Source organism: Neofelis nebulosa, chromosome 2 (assembly GCF_028018385.1).
Source record: "Neofelis nebulosa isolate mNeoNeb1 chromosome 2, mNeoNeb1.pri, whole genome shotgun sequence".
In the NCBI taxonomy this organism is placed as follows: Eukaryota; Metazoa; Chordata; class Mammalia; order Carnivora; family Felidae; genus Neofelis; species Neofelis nebulosa.
In genome coordinates, this window is record NC_080783.1 from 119803508 (window position 1) to 119818738 (window position 15231).

Consider the following 15231-nt stretch of genomic DNA (forward strand, 5'->3'; position numbering starts at 1 on the left):
AAAATATTTTCTAATTTATCTATGATTTCCTCTTTAACACATGAGTTGTTCTGAAGTATGTTGTTTAATTTCTAAAATTGGGTATTTTCTAAATATCTTGTTTTTATCGACATCTAATTTAATACTATTGTGGTATGATTTTCACTCTTAGATATTTATGGAAACTTGTTTTGAAGTCCAGCATATGGTCCTGGTAAAAACAGCACATGCCCTTGAAGAGAATGTTTTCTTAAGTTGTTGGGAGAAATGTGGGATGCCTGGGTGGCTCAGTCGGTTAAGCGTCCAACCTCAGCTCCAACTTCAGCTCAGGTCACGATCTCACAGTTCGTGGGTTCGAGCCCCAAACTGGGCTCTGTGCTGACAGCTCAGAGCCTGGAGCCCACTTCTGATTCTATGTCTCCCTCTCTCTCTGTCCCTCCGCCGCATGTGCTCTGTGTCTCTCTGTCTCAAAAATAAATAAAAAAACATTAAAAAAAAAGATATTGGGAGAAATGCCCTACAATGATTGGGTTTGACACCCTCCTCTGAGTCTCTCTTTTTCCTTGTGTTGTGGATATTCTCCTCTTCTTACTTGAGACCTGAATCCTCGTGCTGCAAACACATTTGCCTAGGGAAGGTTGACTGTAGTCACCGAGTTGTAGCAGCTTGGTCTCTGAAGCTGTCAGCACTAGCTAAACGCCCTCGGTGTTGCCGAGACCTGTGGAGCCCTACTTGAGGCCACCAAGGTGCATCATACCTCTTTGCCTAGCAGAGTGATGTTCTAAGCGAACCATACACATCCCCATCTCCTTCAGGACCCGGGGAATTCATTCCCCCAGCTGTTGGGAGGGTTGGAGGCTGGCAGAGTCAGCTAGTATCTTCTGGAAATTGCTTTCAGCCAAAGAGCCAATAGGACGAGACTTTAGAGTCTCTGAGTGGAACCAATATAAATTCTATAGAAAATAAGAAATAAATAAAGGGGAAGGCAGATGAGGCCCACAATATCACATTTCTTTTATTTCCAAACAGCTTTATTGAAATATAATTTACAAGCCATAAAATCCACTTGTTTTAAGTGTATAATTCAACTATTTTAAATAAAATTATGGGCTTGTGTAACCATCACCCCAGTCCTGTTTTGGAACCATTCTATCACTCCTAGAATACCTATTGTGTCCTTTAGCAACCACTCCTCATTCCTACTCTTCAGCTCTAGGAACCTCGAATTGACTTTCTGATTCTATAAATTCGCCTTTTCAGGACATCCTATGAATGGAGTCATGCAATATATGGTCTTTTGCATCTGGCTTATTTTACTTAGCATAATATACTTTTGAGATTCATCTCTGTCGTAGCATGTATCAGTATTTCATTCTTTTTAGGTGCTGAATACTATTCCATTATATGCGTATGCCACATTTTGTTTATTGATAAACCAGTTGATGGATAATTGGAGTTCTCCCACTTTTTGGGCTATTACACACCACTCCTGGATCACTTTAGGACAGTTATACTCCTTATGCCATCTACAGAGGTAAATTTGGGAAATGGAAGCATACAATAGTATTTGAAGTCACAGGATTAGATGAAATATAGAGAAGAGTATATTCATGGATAAAAGGAAAAGCCGCAGAACTGACTCATGGGACAGACGTAACAACACTTAGAGGTTGAACAGAAGAGGAGGGGCCAGCTAAGGAGACTGAACAGGAGGGGTGTGAAGCAGGAAGAAAATTCGAAGAGTATGCCACTATGAAAGTCAAGTGTAGAAAGTATTTCAAGAGGGGAAGTGTGGTCGGTTATGCTGGATATTTCAAAGGTATCATATGCAATGACAAAAAGAATTGACCTTTGGTTTTGGCAACATAGAGTTCATAATTAACTTGGTAAGAGCAATTTCTATTAAGTTGTGTTGAAAGTCCTCCTGGAGTGTGTTGTACTGAAAATCCAATTGGAGTGCATTGAGTCCAAAAGTAGTTAAGAGAATGACTACAAAACATGTTGTTGTGGTGGTTACACTGTTTTGAAAACGGGCTGTTCCCTTCATTGCTGAATCCTTAACACCTAGCACAGTATATGGCACATAGTAGATGTTCAAAAATTGTTGAGTGTTTGAACTGAATGAAGTATCTATGCCTTATATATCTTTATGTTCCCATAAGAAATAGCACAATATCCAACACATAATAGGAGCTTAATTAATGTTTGCTGAATGAATGAATGAATGAATGAATGAAAGCATACATGAACAATCAGGGACTCTGAAATGTCTCAATGCTTTTGAAAACCTTATGGACTAACAGGTGAAAGGAAATAGAAGAGAGCAGTGACCACAGAAATAAATGTACTAGAAAGCTTCCCATATTAATGTGACTCCCTGGATTTACCGGTCTGTTTCTCCAGTGTCAGAGGTAACGATTTGCCTTGTATGCTCCCCTCTCTTGCAGATCCAAGAAGAGTTCTTGATTTTTCAGTCTGTTCAGCTTTTTCATCTGTTGTCAGCATGGAGTTGTGACCTCCAAACTCCTTAGACCTGGAACCTACCTGTATTATCTCATTTAATTTCCAAAATAAACTTTGTTTTTAGGACATGTTTGAGATCACGGCAAAAGGGAGCAGAAAGCACAAAGAATTCCCATGTACACGTGCACGCATACCTGGTCCATTATCAACATCCTGCACCAGCATGGCAAATTTGTTACAATCAGTGAAGCTGCATCTTGTGTTAACACTTAAAGCCCATAACTCACATTAGAGTTCACTCTTGGTGGTGTCCATTCCATGGCTTATGACAAATGCATAGTGACATGCTTCTACTATTCCAATATCATATAGAACAGTTTCACTGAAAGTGAAACAGTTTCACTGAAAGTTCTCAGAACAGTTTCACTGAAAGTTCTCTGAAAGTTCAGTGAAACAGTTTCACTGAAAGTTCTCTATGCTGCACCTAAGCCATCCCTGCCTCTCCCCTAATGCTTGGCAACCGCTGACCTTTTTACTACTGTGTTTATAGTTTTGCCTTTCTCAGAATGCCATGTTGGAATTATATGGGCATGCTTTTGGATTGGCTTTTCACTTAGTAACATGCATTTAAGATTTCTCCATGTCTATTCATGGCTTGGTGAGCCATTTCTCTTTAGCTCTGAACAATATTCCGTTGTGTGGATGTACCTCATTTTATCCATTCACCTACTAAAGAACATCTTGGTTGCTCCCAAATTTTGTTGATTATGAATAAAGCTCCTACAGATATTCACATGCGGTTGTGTGTGTGTGTGTGTGTGTGTGTGTGTAAGTTTTCTACTTATTTGGGTACAAACCAAGGAGCACAACTGCTGGGTTTCATGGTATGAGGATGTTTGGTTTTATAAGAAACTGCCAAACTCCCTTCCAAATCGGTTGTGTCATTTTGCATTCCTACTACTAACAGTGAGCATTCCTGTTGCTCTACATCCTCATCAACATTTGGGGTTGTCAGTGGTTGGGATTTTCTGCCAATGTAATTAGTATGAAGTAGTGTCCTGTTGTTCTAATTTGTAGCTCCCTAATGACATATGATGTGGAATATCATTTCATATGCTTATTTGCTATCTCTATGTCTTCTTTGGTGAAGTGTCTGTTCAGGTCTTTTGCTCATTTTAAAATCAGGTTATTCATGTTCTTTTTTTTTAAGTTTTAAAAATTTTTTAACGTTTATTTATTATTGAGAGACAGAGAGGCACAGAGTGTGAGCAGGGGAGGGGACAGAGAGAGGGGGAGACACAGAATCTGAAGCAGGGTCCAGGCTCTGAGCTGTCAGCACAGAGCCTGATGTGGGGCTCGAACTCACAAACTATGAGATCATGACCTGAGCCGAAGTCGGTTTCCTAACCAGCTGAGCCACCCAGGTGCCCCCAGGTTATTCATGTTCTTATTGACTTTTAACGGTTCTTTGTGGGATGCTTGAGTGACTCAGTCGGTTAAACATCTGACTCTTGATTTCATCTCAGGTCATGATCTCATGGTACGTGAGGGTACGTGAGTTTGAACTCCACACTGGGCTCTGTGCTGACAGCATGGAGCCTACTTATTCTTTCTCCGTCTTTCTCTGCCCCTTCCCTGCTCATACTCTCTCTTTCTCTCAAAAGTAAAATAAATAAACATGATATGTATAGAAAAGAGTTCTTTATAAATTTTGGATAACATTCCTTATCAGATATGGATTTTGTCTTCTTATTCTCTCGACAATTTCTTTCTCAGAGAAGAAGTTTTTAATTTTAATGAAGTCCACATTATCAATTATTTCTTTCATGGATTGTGCCTTTGGTGTTGTATCTAAAAAGCCATTGCCATACCCAAAGTCGCCTGGGTTGTCACCTGTGTTATGTTCCAAGAGTTTTTTAGTTTTTTGTATTTTACATTTAGGTCTATGATCCGTTTTGAGTTAACATTTCTGTGAAAGGTATAAAGTCAGTGTCTAGATTCTTTTTTTTTTTTTTTTCATGTGGATGTCAAGTTGTTCTGTCACTATTTGTTTAAGAGACAATCTTTGCTCTTTGGTCAAAGATCAGTTGACTATATTTATGTGGATTTATTTCTGGGCTCTTTATTCTGTTCCATGATAATCTATTTATTTATTCTTTCACCTATATACACTGTCTTGATTACTGTAGACTTATAGTAAGTCTTGGAGTTGGATAGTGACAATACTACAACTTTTTTCTTCTCCTTTAGTGTTGTGTTGGCTGTTCTGGGTCTTTTGACTATCCATATAAACTTTAGAATCAGTTTATCAATATCCACAAAATAACTTACTGGGATTTTTATTGGAATTGTATTGAATCTATAAATCAAGTTGGAAAGAATTGACATCTTAACATATTGGGTCTTCTTATGTATAACATGAAACATCTTTCCATTTATTTAGTTTCTCTGATTTCTTTACTGAGAATTTTGTAGTTTTCCTTATATCTGGTACCCATTTTGTTAGATTTATACCTAACTATTTACTTTTCTTGGGTGGTAATGTGAATGGTATCGTGTTTTTACTTCCAAATTCCACTTGCTCATTACTGATATAGAGGAAGGTGATTGACTTGTTGTTAACCTTATATCCAGTAGTCCTGTTATAATTGCTTATTTGTTCTAAGGAGAATTTTGTGTGTGTGTCTTTTTTTGGATTTTCTACTTAGACAAATGTCATTTGGAAACAAAGACAATTTTATTTATTCCCTCCTGCTCTGTACACATTTTATTTCTTTTTCATGTCTTTTTACTTAGGACTTTCAGTATCATGTTGAAAAGGGATGGTGAAAGGGGGCATTCTTGCCTTGTTCCTGATCTTAGCGAGACAGCTTTGAATTGCTCACCATTAAGTATGATGGTAGCTGTAGGTTCTTTGTAGATGTTCTTTATCAAGTTGAGGAAGTTCCCCTCTATTTCTCATTTGCTGAGAGTTTTTATTATGAATGGGTATTAGACTTTGTCACATGCTTTTTCTGCATGTATTTACATTATCATTGGATTTTTCTTCTTTAGCCTGTAAATGTGACGGATTACATTAAATGATTTTTGAATATTGAACCAGCTTTGCACACTTGAGATAAATCCCATTTGGTTGTGGTGTATAATTATTTTTATACATTGTTGAATTTGATTTGAATTTGAATGTTGAATTTGATTTGCTAATATTTTATTGAGTATTTTTGAATTTGAATATGATTGTTGGTTTGCTAATATTTTATTGAGGATTTTTGCATCTATGTTTTGAGAGATATCGAGCTGTAGTTTCCTTTTCTTGTGATGTCTTTGTCTGGTTCTGGTATTAGAGTAATGCGGGTCTCAGAATGACTTAGGACATATTCCTTTCATGTCTATCTTCTGGAAGAGATTGTAGAGAATTCATATAATTTCTTCCTTAAATGTTTGGTAGAATTCACCAGTGAACCCATCTGGACCCGGTGCTTTCTGTTTTGGAAGGTTATTAATTACTGATTCAATTTCTTCAATAGATATAGGCCTATTCAGATTGTCTATTTTGTCTTGTGTGACTTTGACAGATTGTGTTTTTTTAATTGAAGTATAGTTGACATACAGTGTTATATTAGTTTTAAGTGTACAACATAGTGATTTGACAATTCTATACATGCAATGATCACCACACCACACCACAGTAAGTGTAATTACCATCTGCTACCATACCCAATTATTATTATATTATTGACTATATTCCTTATGCTGTACTTTTCATCCTGTGACTTATTTATTTTATAACTGGAAGTTTGTACCATTTAATCTCCTTCACCTATTTTGCCCCTCCCCCCACCCCTTTCCCTCTGGCAACCACCAGTTTGTTCTCTGTATTTATAAGTCATTTCTGATTTTCTTTGTCTGTTTCTTTTGTTTTTTAGATTACACATATAAGTGAAATCATACAATATTTGTCTTTCTCAGTCTGACTTATTTCACTTAGCATAATAACCTCTAGGTTTCCATGTTGTGACTGGCAAGATTCATTCTTTTTTATGGCTGAGTAACATTCCATTGTGTATATATACCACATCTTCTTTATGCATTCACCTATCAATGGACACTCAGGATGCTTCCATATCTAGACCATTGTAAATGCTTCAGTAAACATAGGGGTACATATATTTTTTCAAAGTAGTGTTTTTATTTTCTTTGGGTAAATACTCACTAGTGAAATTATTGTGTAACATACTTTAATTTTTAATTTTTTGAGGAAGCTCCATACTGTTTTCCCTAGTGGATGCACAAATTATATTCCCACAAATAGTGTATGACCGTCCCTTTTTCTCCACATCCTTGCCAACACTTACTATTTCTTGTATTTTTGTTACTAGCCATTCTGACTGGTGTGAGGTGATATCTCATTGTAGTTTTAATTTGCATTGCCCTGATCATTAGTGATGTTGAACATTTTTTCACTTGTCTGTTGACCATCTGTATATCTTCTTTGGAAAACTGTCTATTCAAGTCTCCTGTCCATTTTTAAAATCAGAACATTGGCTTTTTTGGTATTGGGCTATATGAGTTCTTTATACATTTTGGATATTAACCCAATATTAGATATATCATTTGCAAATATTTTCTCCAATTCTGTAGGTTGCTTTTTTGTTTTGTTGATGGTTTCCTTCACTGTGCAAAAGATTTTTTTAGCTTGATGTAGTCCCATTTGTTTATTTTGCTTTTGTTTCCCTTGCCTGGGGGACATATTCAGAAAAATATTGCTAAGGCTGATGTCCATGAGTTTACTATCTATGTTTTCTCTTAGGAGTTTTATGGGTTCAGGTCTTATATTTAAGTCTTCACTTTGTTTTGAGTTTATTTTTGTGTGTGGTGTGAGAAAATGGTCCAGTTCCGTTCTTTTGCATGTAGCTGTACAGTTTTCTCAGGACCATTTATTGAATAGACTGTCTCTGTCCCATTGTATATTATTATCTTCTTTGTCATAGATTAATTGGCCATAGAAGCATGAGTTTATTTCTGGGTTCTCAAGAGTTCCATTGGTCTGTGTCTATTTTTATGCCAGTACCATAATGTTTTGATTACTATAGCTTTGTAGTATGGTTTGAACTCTGGCCTGTGAAACACCCAGCTTTGTTTTTCTTTCTCAAGATTACTTTGGTTCTTTGGGGTCTTTTGTGGTTCCATACAAATTTTAGGATTTTTTTGTCTTAGTTCTGTGAAACATATTATTGGTATTTTGATAGGGATTGCATTGAATTTATAGATTGCTTTGGGTAGTATGGACATTTAGACAACATTAATTCTTCCAATCCATTAGTATGGTAAATCTTGCCATTTACTTGTGCATCTTCAGTTTCTTTCACCATTATCTTATAGTTTTCAGAGTACAAGTCTTTCATTGCTTTGGTTAAATTTATTCTTAGGTATTTTATTCTATTTGATGATATTGTAAATAAGATTGTTTTCTTAATTTCCCTTTCTGCTATTTTGTTATTAGTGTATAGAAATGCAAAAGATTTCTGTGTATTGATTTTGTATCCTACAACTTTACTGAATTCATTTATTAGTTATAACAGGTTTTCTCAGTAGAGTCTTTAGGGTTTTTTGAATATTTATTTTGGAGAGATTGCAAGCAGGGGAGGGGCAAGAGAGGGGGATAGAAGATCTGAAGTGGGCTCTGTGCTGACAGGCTGACAACAGTGAGCCTGATGTGGGGCTTGAACTCACAAACCCCAAGATCATGACATGAGCCAAATTTCGACACTCAACCAACTGAGCCATCCAGGTGCCCCAGGGCTTAAATATATATATATATACCCCATATATATACCCCATATATATATATATATATGGGGTATATATATGAAGAATATATATATATATTCTTCCTTACTGCTTTGGTTGACCTGTTTTCTTTTCTTGTCTGATTTCTGTGACTGGGACTTCCAGTACTACGTTGGATGAGAGTGGTTGAGAATGGGCATCCTTGTCTTATTCCTTATCTTAGAGAAAAAACTGAAAGCTTTTCAACATTGAGTGTGATGTTAGCTGTGGGTTGATCTATATGGCCTTTATTATGTTAAAGTATGTTCCTTCTATACCCACTTTGTTGTTTTTATCATAAATGGATGTTGAATAATTTCAAATGCTTTTTCTGCATCTATTGAGATATTCATATAATTTTATCTTTTATTTTATTAATGTGATGTATCACATTGATTGATTTGTGTATATTCAGCCACACTTCCACCCCTATAATAAATCCCCTCTGATCATGGTGGATGATTCTTTTAATGTATTTTTTTAATTTTTTTTAATGTTTATTTATTTTTGAGGGAGAGACAGAGCATGAGTGGGGGAGGAGCAGAGAGAGAGGGAGACACAGAATCCGAAGCAGGCTCCAGGCTCTGAGCTGTCAGCACAGAGCCCGACACGGGGCACGAACCCATGAACCATGAGATCATGACCGGAGCTGAAGTCGGGTGGCTTAACCAACTGAGCCACCCAGGCGCCCCTTAATGTATTTTCGAATTCAGTTTGCTAACATTTTGTTGAAGATTTTTTTGCTCTAGGCTCATCAGGGATATTGGTCTCTAATTTTCGTTTTTGTAGTGTTTTGGGTTTTGGCATCGGGGTAATGCTGACCTCATAGCATGAATTTGGAAGCATTTCTTCATCATCCATTTTTTGGAAAAGTTTGAGAAGGTCAGGTATTAACTGGTCTTTAAATGTTTGGTAGAGTTTACCAGACGTCTGAAGCCATCTGGTTCTGGACTTTGGTTTGTTGAATTTTTTGTTTACCGATTCAATTTTGTTGTTAGTGATCAGGTTTTTTTAGATTTTCTATTATTTCATGATTCAGTTTTGGAAGATTGTATGTTTTTAGGAATTTGTATTTTTTCTAAGTAGTCCAATTTGTTGGCATATAATTTTTCATAGTACTTTCTTATAATTCTTTGTGTTATTGTGGTGTTGGTTGTGACTTCTCTTTCATTCCTGATTTTATTTATCTGGGTTCTCTCTTTTTTTCTCGATGAGTCAAGGTGAAGTTTTATCAGTTTTGCTTATATTTTCAAAAAACTAGCTGCTAGTTTCATTGATCTTTTCTATCTCTCTCTTTTTTTTTAGTTTCTATTTGATTTATTTCTGTTCTTATATGTATTATTTCCTTCTTTCTACTAACTTTGGACTTTGTTTGCTCTTCTTTTTCTATTTCCTGTAAGTTAGATTATTTGAGATTTTTCTTGTTTCATGAGTTAGTCCTGTGTCATTGTAAACTTCCCTCTTTAGGACCACTGTGCCCCAAAGATTTTGGAACGTTGTGTTTCTATTTTCATTTGTCTGAAGGTATTTTGAAGTTTGCTTTTTGATTTTTTTATTGACTCATTGGTTGTTTAGTAACATGTTTGGCCTCGTTGAATTTCTGTCAGTTTTTTCTTATAGTTGATATCTAGTTTTATACCATTGTGATTGGAAAAGATGCTTGACATGATTTCAGTCTTTTAAAATTTATTGAGATTTGTTTTGTGGCCTGTCATGTGATCTATTTATCCTGGACAATGTTCTATGTGCAGTTGAAAAGAATGAATATTCTGCTATTTTTGTGGTTTTTTTTTTTTCCCATATATTTTGAGTAGAAAATACAGTTCCTAGTAGATAGAAGTATACATGACTGAGAGGAAGAAAAAATGTGTAAAATACAAAACTAGAGGTGAAAAGATTTTTCTGAACTCTATTTACTGTAGTGTGCCTTCTCTCCTGTACTTTAAATACCTTATAAACAAAGGTTACCAGGGGTTAACACTACCTTTCTTAGGATTAATGAAGAAAAAAGACTTCAGGTAAGGTCTCAGAAATGACAGTTTCCTAGCATAGGCTTTAGTTTTAAGTGTGCATGAACCTTTATGATAAAAGATGTTTTCAACTATATTAATTTTTCCAGTAACAAAAAATCTGCATTGCTGAGTATCCACTTCTTAATGCAGATACAGACCAAGATACTTCTACAATTACTTTTTAAAATCTTTTTTAAATGTATTTTTAAATCTTTATTTTGAGAGAGAGAGAGGGAGAGGGGCAGAGAAAAGACATAGGATCCCAAGCAGGCTCTGCACTGTCAGCACAGAGTGCTGAGTAAGCTACCCAGCTCCTCTATAATTGCTTTTTAAAACATTATTCAGATTTATGAACGCCTAAATGCTCAACAGACTAAAAAATAAAGACCAATTTGTAAATAAGCCTATTTTAATGTTTCTTACAATAGAATAAATAGTTCTCTTGAAGGCTGCAGATATGTAAGGCTGTTGGGCAGTATTTGGAGAACCACCACAGAAACGGTGTCTTCTTAATGGGTGAGTAGTCTTCAGTAATTGTCAAGAGTTACTTGTCTGAAAGTGCTGTCAAACCAGCAAGACTGCATTTATGCATCCATCGTTTTCAGGATTGTTGGTAACCTGGGCATATTTTCCCCAAATAACCTTGCCTCCTTGTGTCACAAGGCCCAACTCACTCACGTTCACTTCAATGACAGTACCTTTGGTAATAACACCCAAAGACGTATATAGTGGGGATGAGGGATTCTTTTTTACACCAAGTATTGGCAGGCAAAAGGTGGCTTTCAATTCAGGATGTGTTACATGGGCCTTTTTGAAACGTAAGCCCATTGGCCTAATGAATCTTTCATATTTAGGTGGTTTTCGAGTAAAGCCGTCTCCAACAAAGCAGACTTTTGTAACCATCCTCTTCCATGCTTTCTTCTTTCTCTTTCCTGTTCGAATAACTTTTAATACTTCTGTTTCTCCCTGGGCACGAACTTTGGGCAAAGGGACTTCCCATTTTCCTGCTTTCTCTTTTCGTTTTTGTTTAATCATATTGGAAAGTACTTTAGCTCGGGACTGTCCCTCCCTGTCCAGCAGATACGCAGGTACTGCTCCTTGTGGAGTCTTTTCATCATTCTTTTGCTTGGTGTTTCTCTTTTCATGCATCTTGATAGTCTTTTTCATTTGTATTTTCTCAGCATGGCGCTGTTTATGGTAGAGCTTAGCTTTCAGACCAATCATCTTTTTTGCCTTCTTTGAACGTTCATGAGCCTCTCGACCTTCCTTCTTTCTCTTTTTCTCATGGTAATCCAAACGATAGCCATAGCGCTTCCGGTGTAACTCAATATATTCGTTTTGTGGCATGGTGACAGCCGCAGAGCCGCCGGGTGCAGGTGCCGGGGCGCAAAGAAGCTCTCAATTTTCAGGTCTCACAGACCCGCGAGTTCACTCCACGCACCCCGACGGGAAAGAGTCTATTCTGCTATTTTTGGATGGAGTTTTCTATATATATCTGTTAAGTCCATCTGGTCTAATGCATTGTTCAAAGCCACTACTTCCTTATTGACTTTCTTTTTTTTTTTTTTTAATTTTTAAAAAAATATATATATTTTTTAATTTTTTTTAACGTTTATTTATTTTTGAGACAGAGAGAGACAGAGCATAAACGGGGGAGGGTCAGAGAGAGGGAGACACAGAATCTGAAACAGGCTCCGGGCTCTGAGCTGTTAGCACAGAGCCCGACGCGGGGCTCGAACTCACAGACCGCGAGATCATGACCTGAGCCGAAGTCGGCCGCTTAACCGACTGAGCCACCCAGGCGCCCCAAAAATATTTATTTTTATTTTTATTTTTTTTAATTTTTTTTTCAACGTTTTTTATTTATTTTTGGGACAGAGAGAGACAGAGCATGAACGGGGGAGGGGCAGAGAGAGAGGGAGGCACAGAAGTGGAAACAGGCTCCAGGCTCTGAGCCATCAGCCCAGAGCCTGACGCGGGGCTCGAACTCACGGACTGCGAGATCGTGACCTGGCTGAAGTCGGATGCTTAACCGACTGCGCCACCCAGGCGCCCCGTATTTATTTTTATTTTTGAGAGAGAGATAGAGTGTGAGTAGGGGAGGGTCAGAGAGAGAGGGAGACAGAATCCAAAGTATGCTCCAGGCTCTGAGCTGTCAGCACAGAGCCCAATGCGGGCTGTGAACTCACAAACCAGGAGATCATGGCCTAGGCCGAGGTGGGGCAGTTAACAGATTGAGCCACCCAGGCGCCCCTCCTTATTGACTTTCTGATTGGAAAACTGTTTCCTTTTTGGTTTTTTGTCTGAATCATCTATCCATTGATGTAAATGGGGTGTTAGAGTCCCCTGTTATTATTATATTACTGTCAATTTCTCATTTTGTAGAATATCTGTTAATATACTTTATATATTTAGACGCTCCTACGTTGGATGCGTAAATATTTCTGATTGTTATATCCTCTTGGTAGATTGATCACTTTATTGTTATGTGCTGCCCTCTTTCCTCTTGTTAGCATCTGTTTTAAACTCAATTTTGTTTGGGGCACCTGGGTGGCTCTACTGGTTAAGCATCTGACTCTTGATTTCAGCCCAGGTCATGATCTCATGGTCATGATCTCATGGTCGTGAGATCAGGGCCCACTCTGGGCCCCATGCTGGGCCCCACATTGGACCCTACCTTGGGCCCTGCAATGCACTCTGTGCTGGATGTGGAGCCTGCTTAAAATTCTCCCTCCCTCTTCCTCTGCCCCTCTTCTGCACGTGCTGTCACATGAATTCTCACTATCTCTCTCAAAAACAAGCAAACAAAAACAACAACACACACACACACACCATTATTTTGTCTAAGTATTGCTACCCTAGGGTTTTGTTTTGTTTTGCTTCCATTTGCGTGGAATATCTTTTTCCATCTCTTCACTTTTAGTCTGTATATGTCTTTATATCTGAAGTGAATCTCCTGTAGGTAGCATATAGATGGGTCTTGTTTTTTTATTCATTTGGTCACCCTATGTCTTTGGACTGGGGCATTTACATTTAAAGTAATCATTGATCGGTATGTACTGCCTTTTTGTTCATTATTTTATGATTGTTTTTGTGGTTCTTCTGTTTATTTTTCTCTTCCTCTCTTCCTTTGTGGTTTGATAGCTTTCTTTAGTGTTATGCTGGCATTCCTTTCTCTTTATTTTTTGTATATCTATTATAGGTTTTTGGTTTGTGGTTACCATGAGGTTAACATATGACATCTATGAAAATAGCAATTTATTTTACATTGATGTTTGTTTAAGTTCTCAAATACATTCTAAAAGCACTACATTTTTACCCCCCACTCTCTCTTTTATATATATGATGCCATATTTTACAGATTATTATTTTGTGTGTTTCTTACCTAATTTTTATAGATATAATTTTTACTACTTTCATGTTTTAACCTTCATACTCGCTTTATCAGTGATTGATCTATTACCTTTTCTATATGTTTGCTTTTATTAGTTAAATTATTTCCTTTCATAATTTTCTTACTTCTAGTTATGGCCTTTTCTTTTCTGATGAAGGAGCTGGAGGCAGGCTGAGGGGCAAAGCACAAGCTAGTATTCACACCATGCCCTGCCCCCAGCTGGGACGTATATGATATTCCTTGGACACTCCTAACAGCCCCAAAACAAGAAAGGACAAAAAAAAAAAAAATCTCTACCAGTTTACAAGAAAAAGGCAATCCTGTCAATAGCTTAAAGTCCAGGAACTCCCTACTGTTTTAATGTTAATGCTTTGCTAGAGGGAAAGACAACATTAGCTTGACAATAACTAGGCCTCCAGTAAGTCTTTGGCACGTGAAAGTCTCTTTGGAAACTCCCTCTTGGCTTTATCTCCCCAGACTCCCCGGCTCTTCCTGCCCACGGATCCTGTCCCTGTGCTTTAATAAAATCACCTTTTTTTGCACCAAGGATGTCTTTAAGAATTATTTCTTGGGTGTCAGCTCCAGACCCCATGAACTGCCCCCCCATCACCCTAAAACTTCATCATTTTCCACTTAAAGAAGTCCCTTTATTTTTTATTTTTTTTAAAGTTTATGTGTTTATTTTGAGTGGAGGGGTAGTGGGAAAGGGGCAGAGAGAGAGGGAGAAGGAGAGTATCCCAGGCAGGCTCCACCCTGTCAGTGCAGAGCCTGATATGGGGCTCAAACTCACAAACTGTGAGATCATGACCTGAGCTGAAGAAGTCAAGAGTCAGATGCTTAACCGACTGAGCCACTCAGGCACCGCAAGAAGTTCCTTTCATACTTCTTGTAAGGCTGCTTTAGTGGTGATAAGCTTCTTTAACTTTTGTCTTCGAAACTCTTTATCTCTCTTAATTCTGAATGATAACCTTGCCAGGTAGGGTATTCTTGGTTGTAGGCTTTTTTTCCTTGCAGCATTTCAAATATATAATGCTCCTGTCTTCTGGCTTGCAAAGCTGCTGCTAACAAATCAGCTGATAGTCACATGAGGTTTCTCTTGTACATAACTGTTTCCTTTTTCTTGCTGCTTTTAAGATTCTCTCTTTATTTCTAGGTTTGAGATTTTAATTATTATGTGTTTTGGTGTGGACCTCTTTGGGCTTATCTTGCTTCTGTGCTTCCTTGTCCTTCCTAGTTTGTTTCTTTCTCCAGGTTAGGGAAGTTTTCCGCTATTATTTCTTCAAATAAATTTTCTGCCTGTTTATCTCTGTCTTCTTCTCTGGAAACTTTATAATGCTTGATGTTGTCACAGAAATCCTTTAGCCTGTCCTCTTTTTTTAAATTTTTTTTATTTTGCTGTTCAGCTTGGTTGCTTTCTATTACCCTGTCTTCCAGACCACTGATCTATTCTTCTGCATCCTCTAATTTGTTGTCAATTCCCTCTAGTGTATTTTTAATTTCAATTATTGTATTCTTCAGCTCTGACTGCTGCTTTCTCATATTCTCTATCTTTTT

At 37.4% G+C, this 15231-nt stretch overlaps 1 protein-coding gene across 1 annotated transcript; it reads right to left on the minus strand.

The window, feature by feature from the left end:
• Positions 1–10457: 10457 nt before the first annotated feature.
• LOC131504082 (ribosome biogenesis protein NSA2 homolog) lies at positions 10458–11734 on the minus strand. Its single transcript, XM_058716039.1, has one exon. The coding sequence runs from the start codon at positions 11628–11630 to the stop codon at positions 10848–10850; it is 783 nt and encodes a 260-aa protein (XP_058572022.1). The 5' UTR covers positions 11631–11734; the 3' UTR covers positions 10458–10847.
• Positions 11735–15231: the final 3497 nt, after the last annotated feature.

Coding starts and splice junctions, on each gene's coding strand:
- LOC131504082 (XM_058716039.1), bottom strand. CDS start 11,630: ATGCCACAAAACGAATATATTGAGTTACACCGGAAGCGCTATGGCTAT.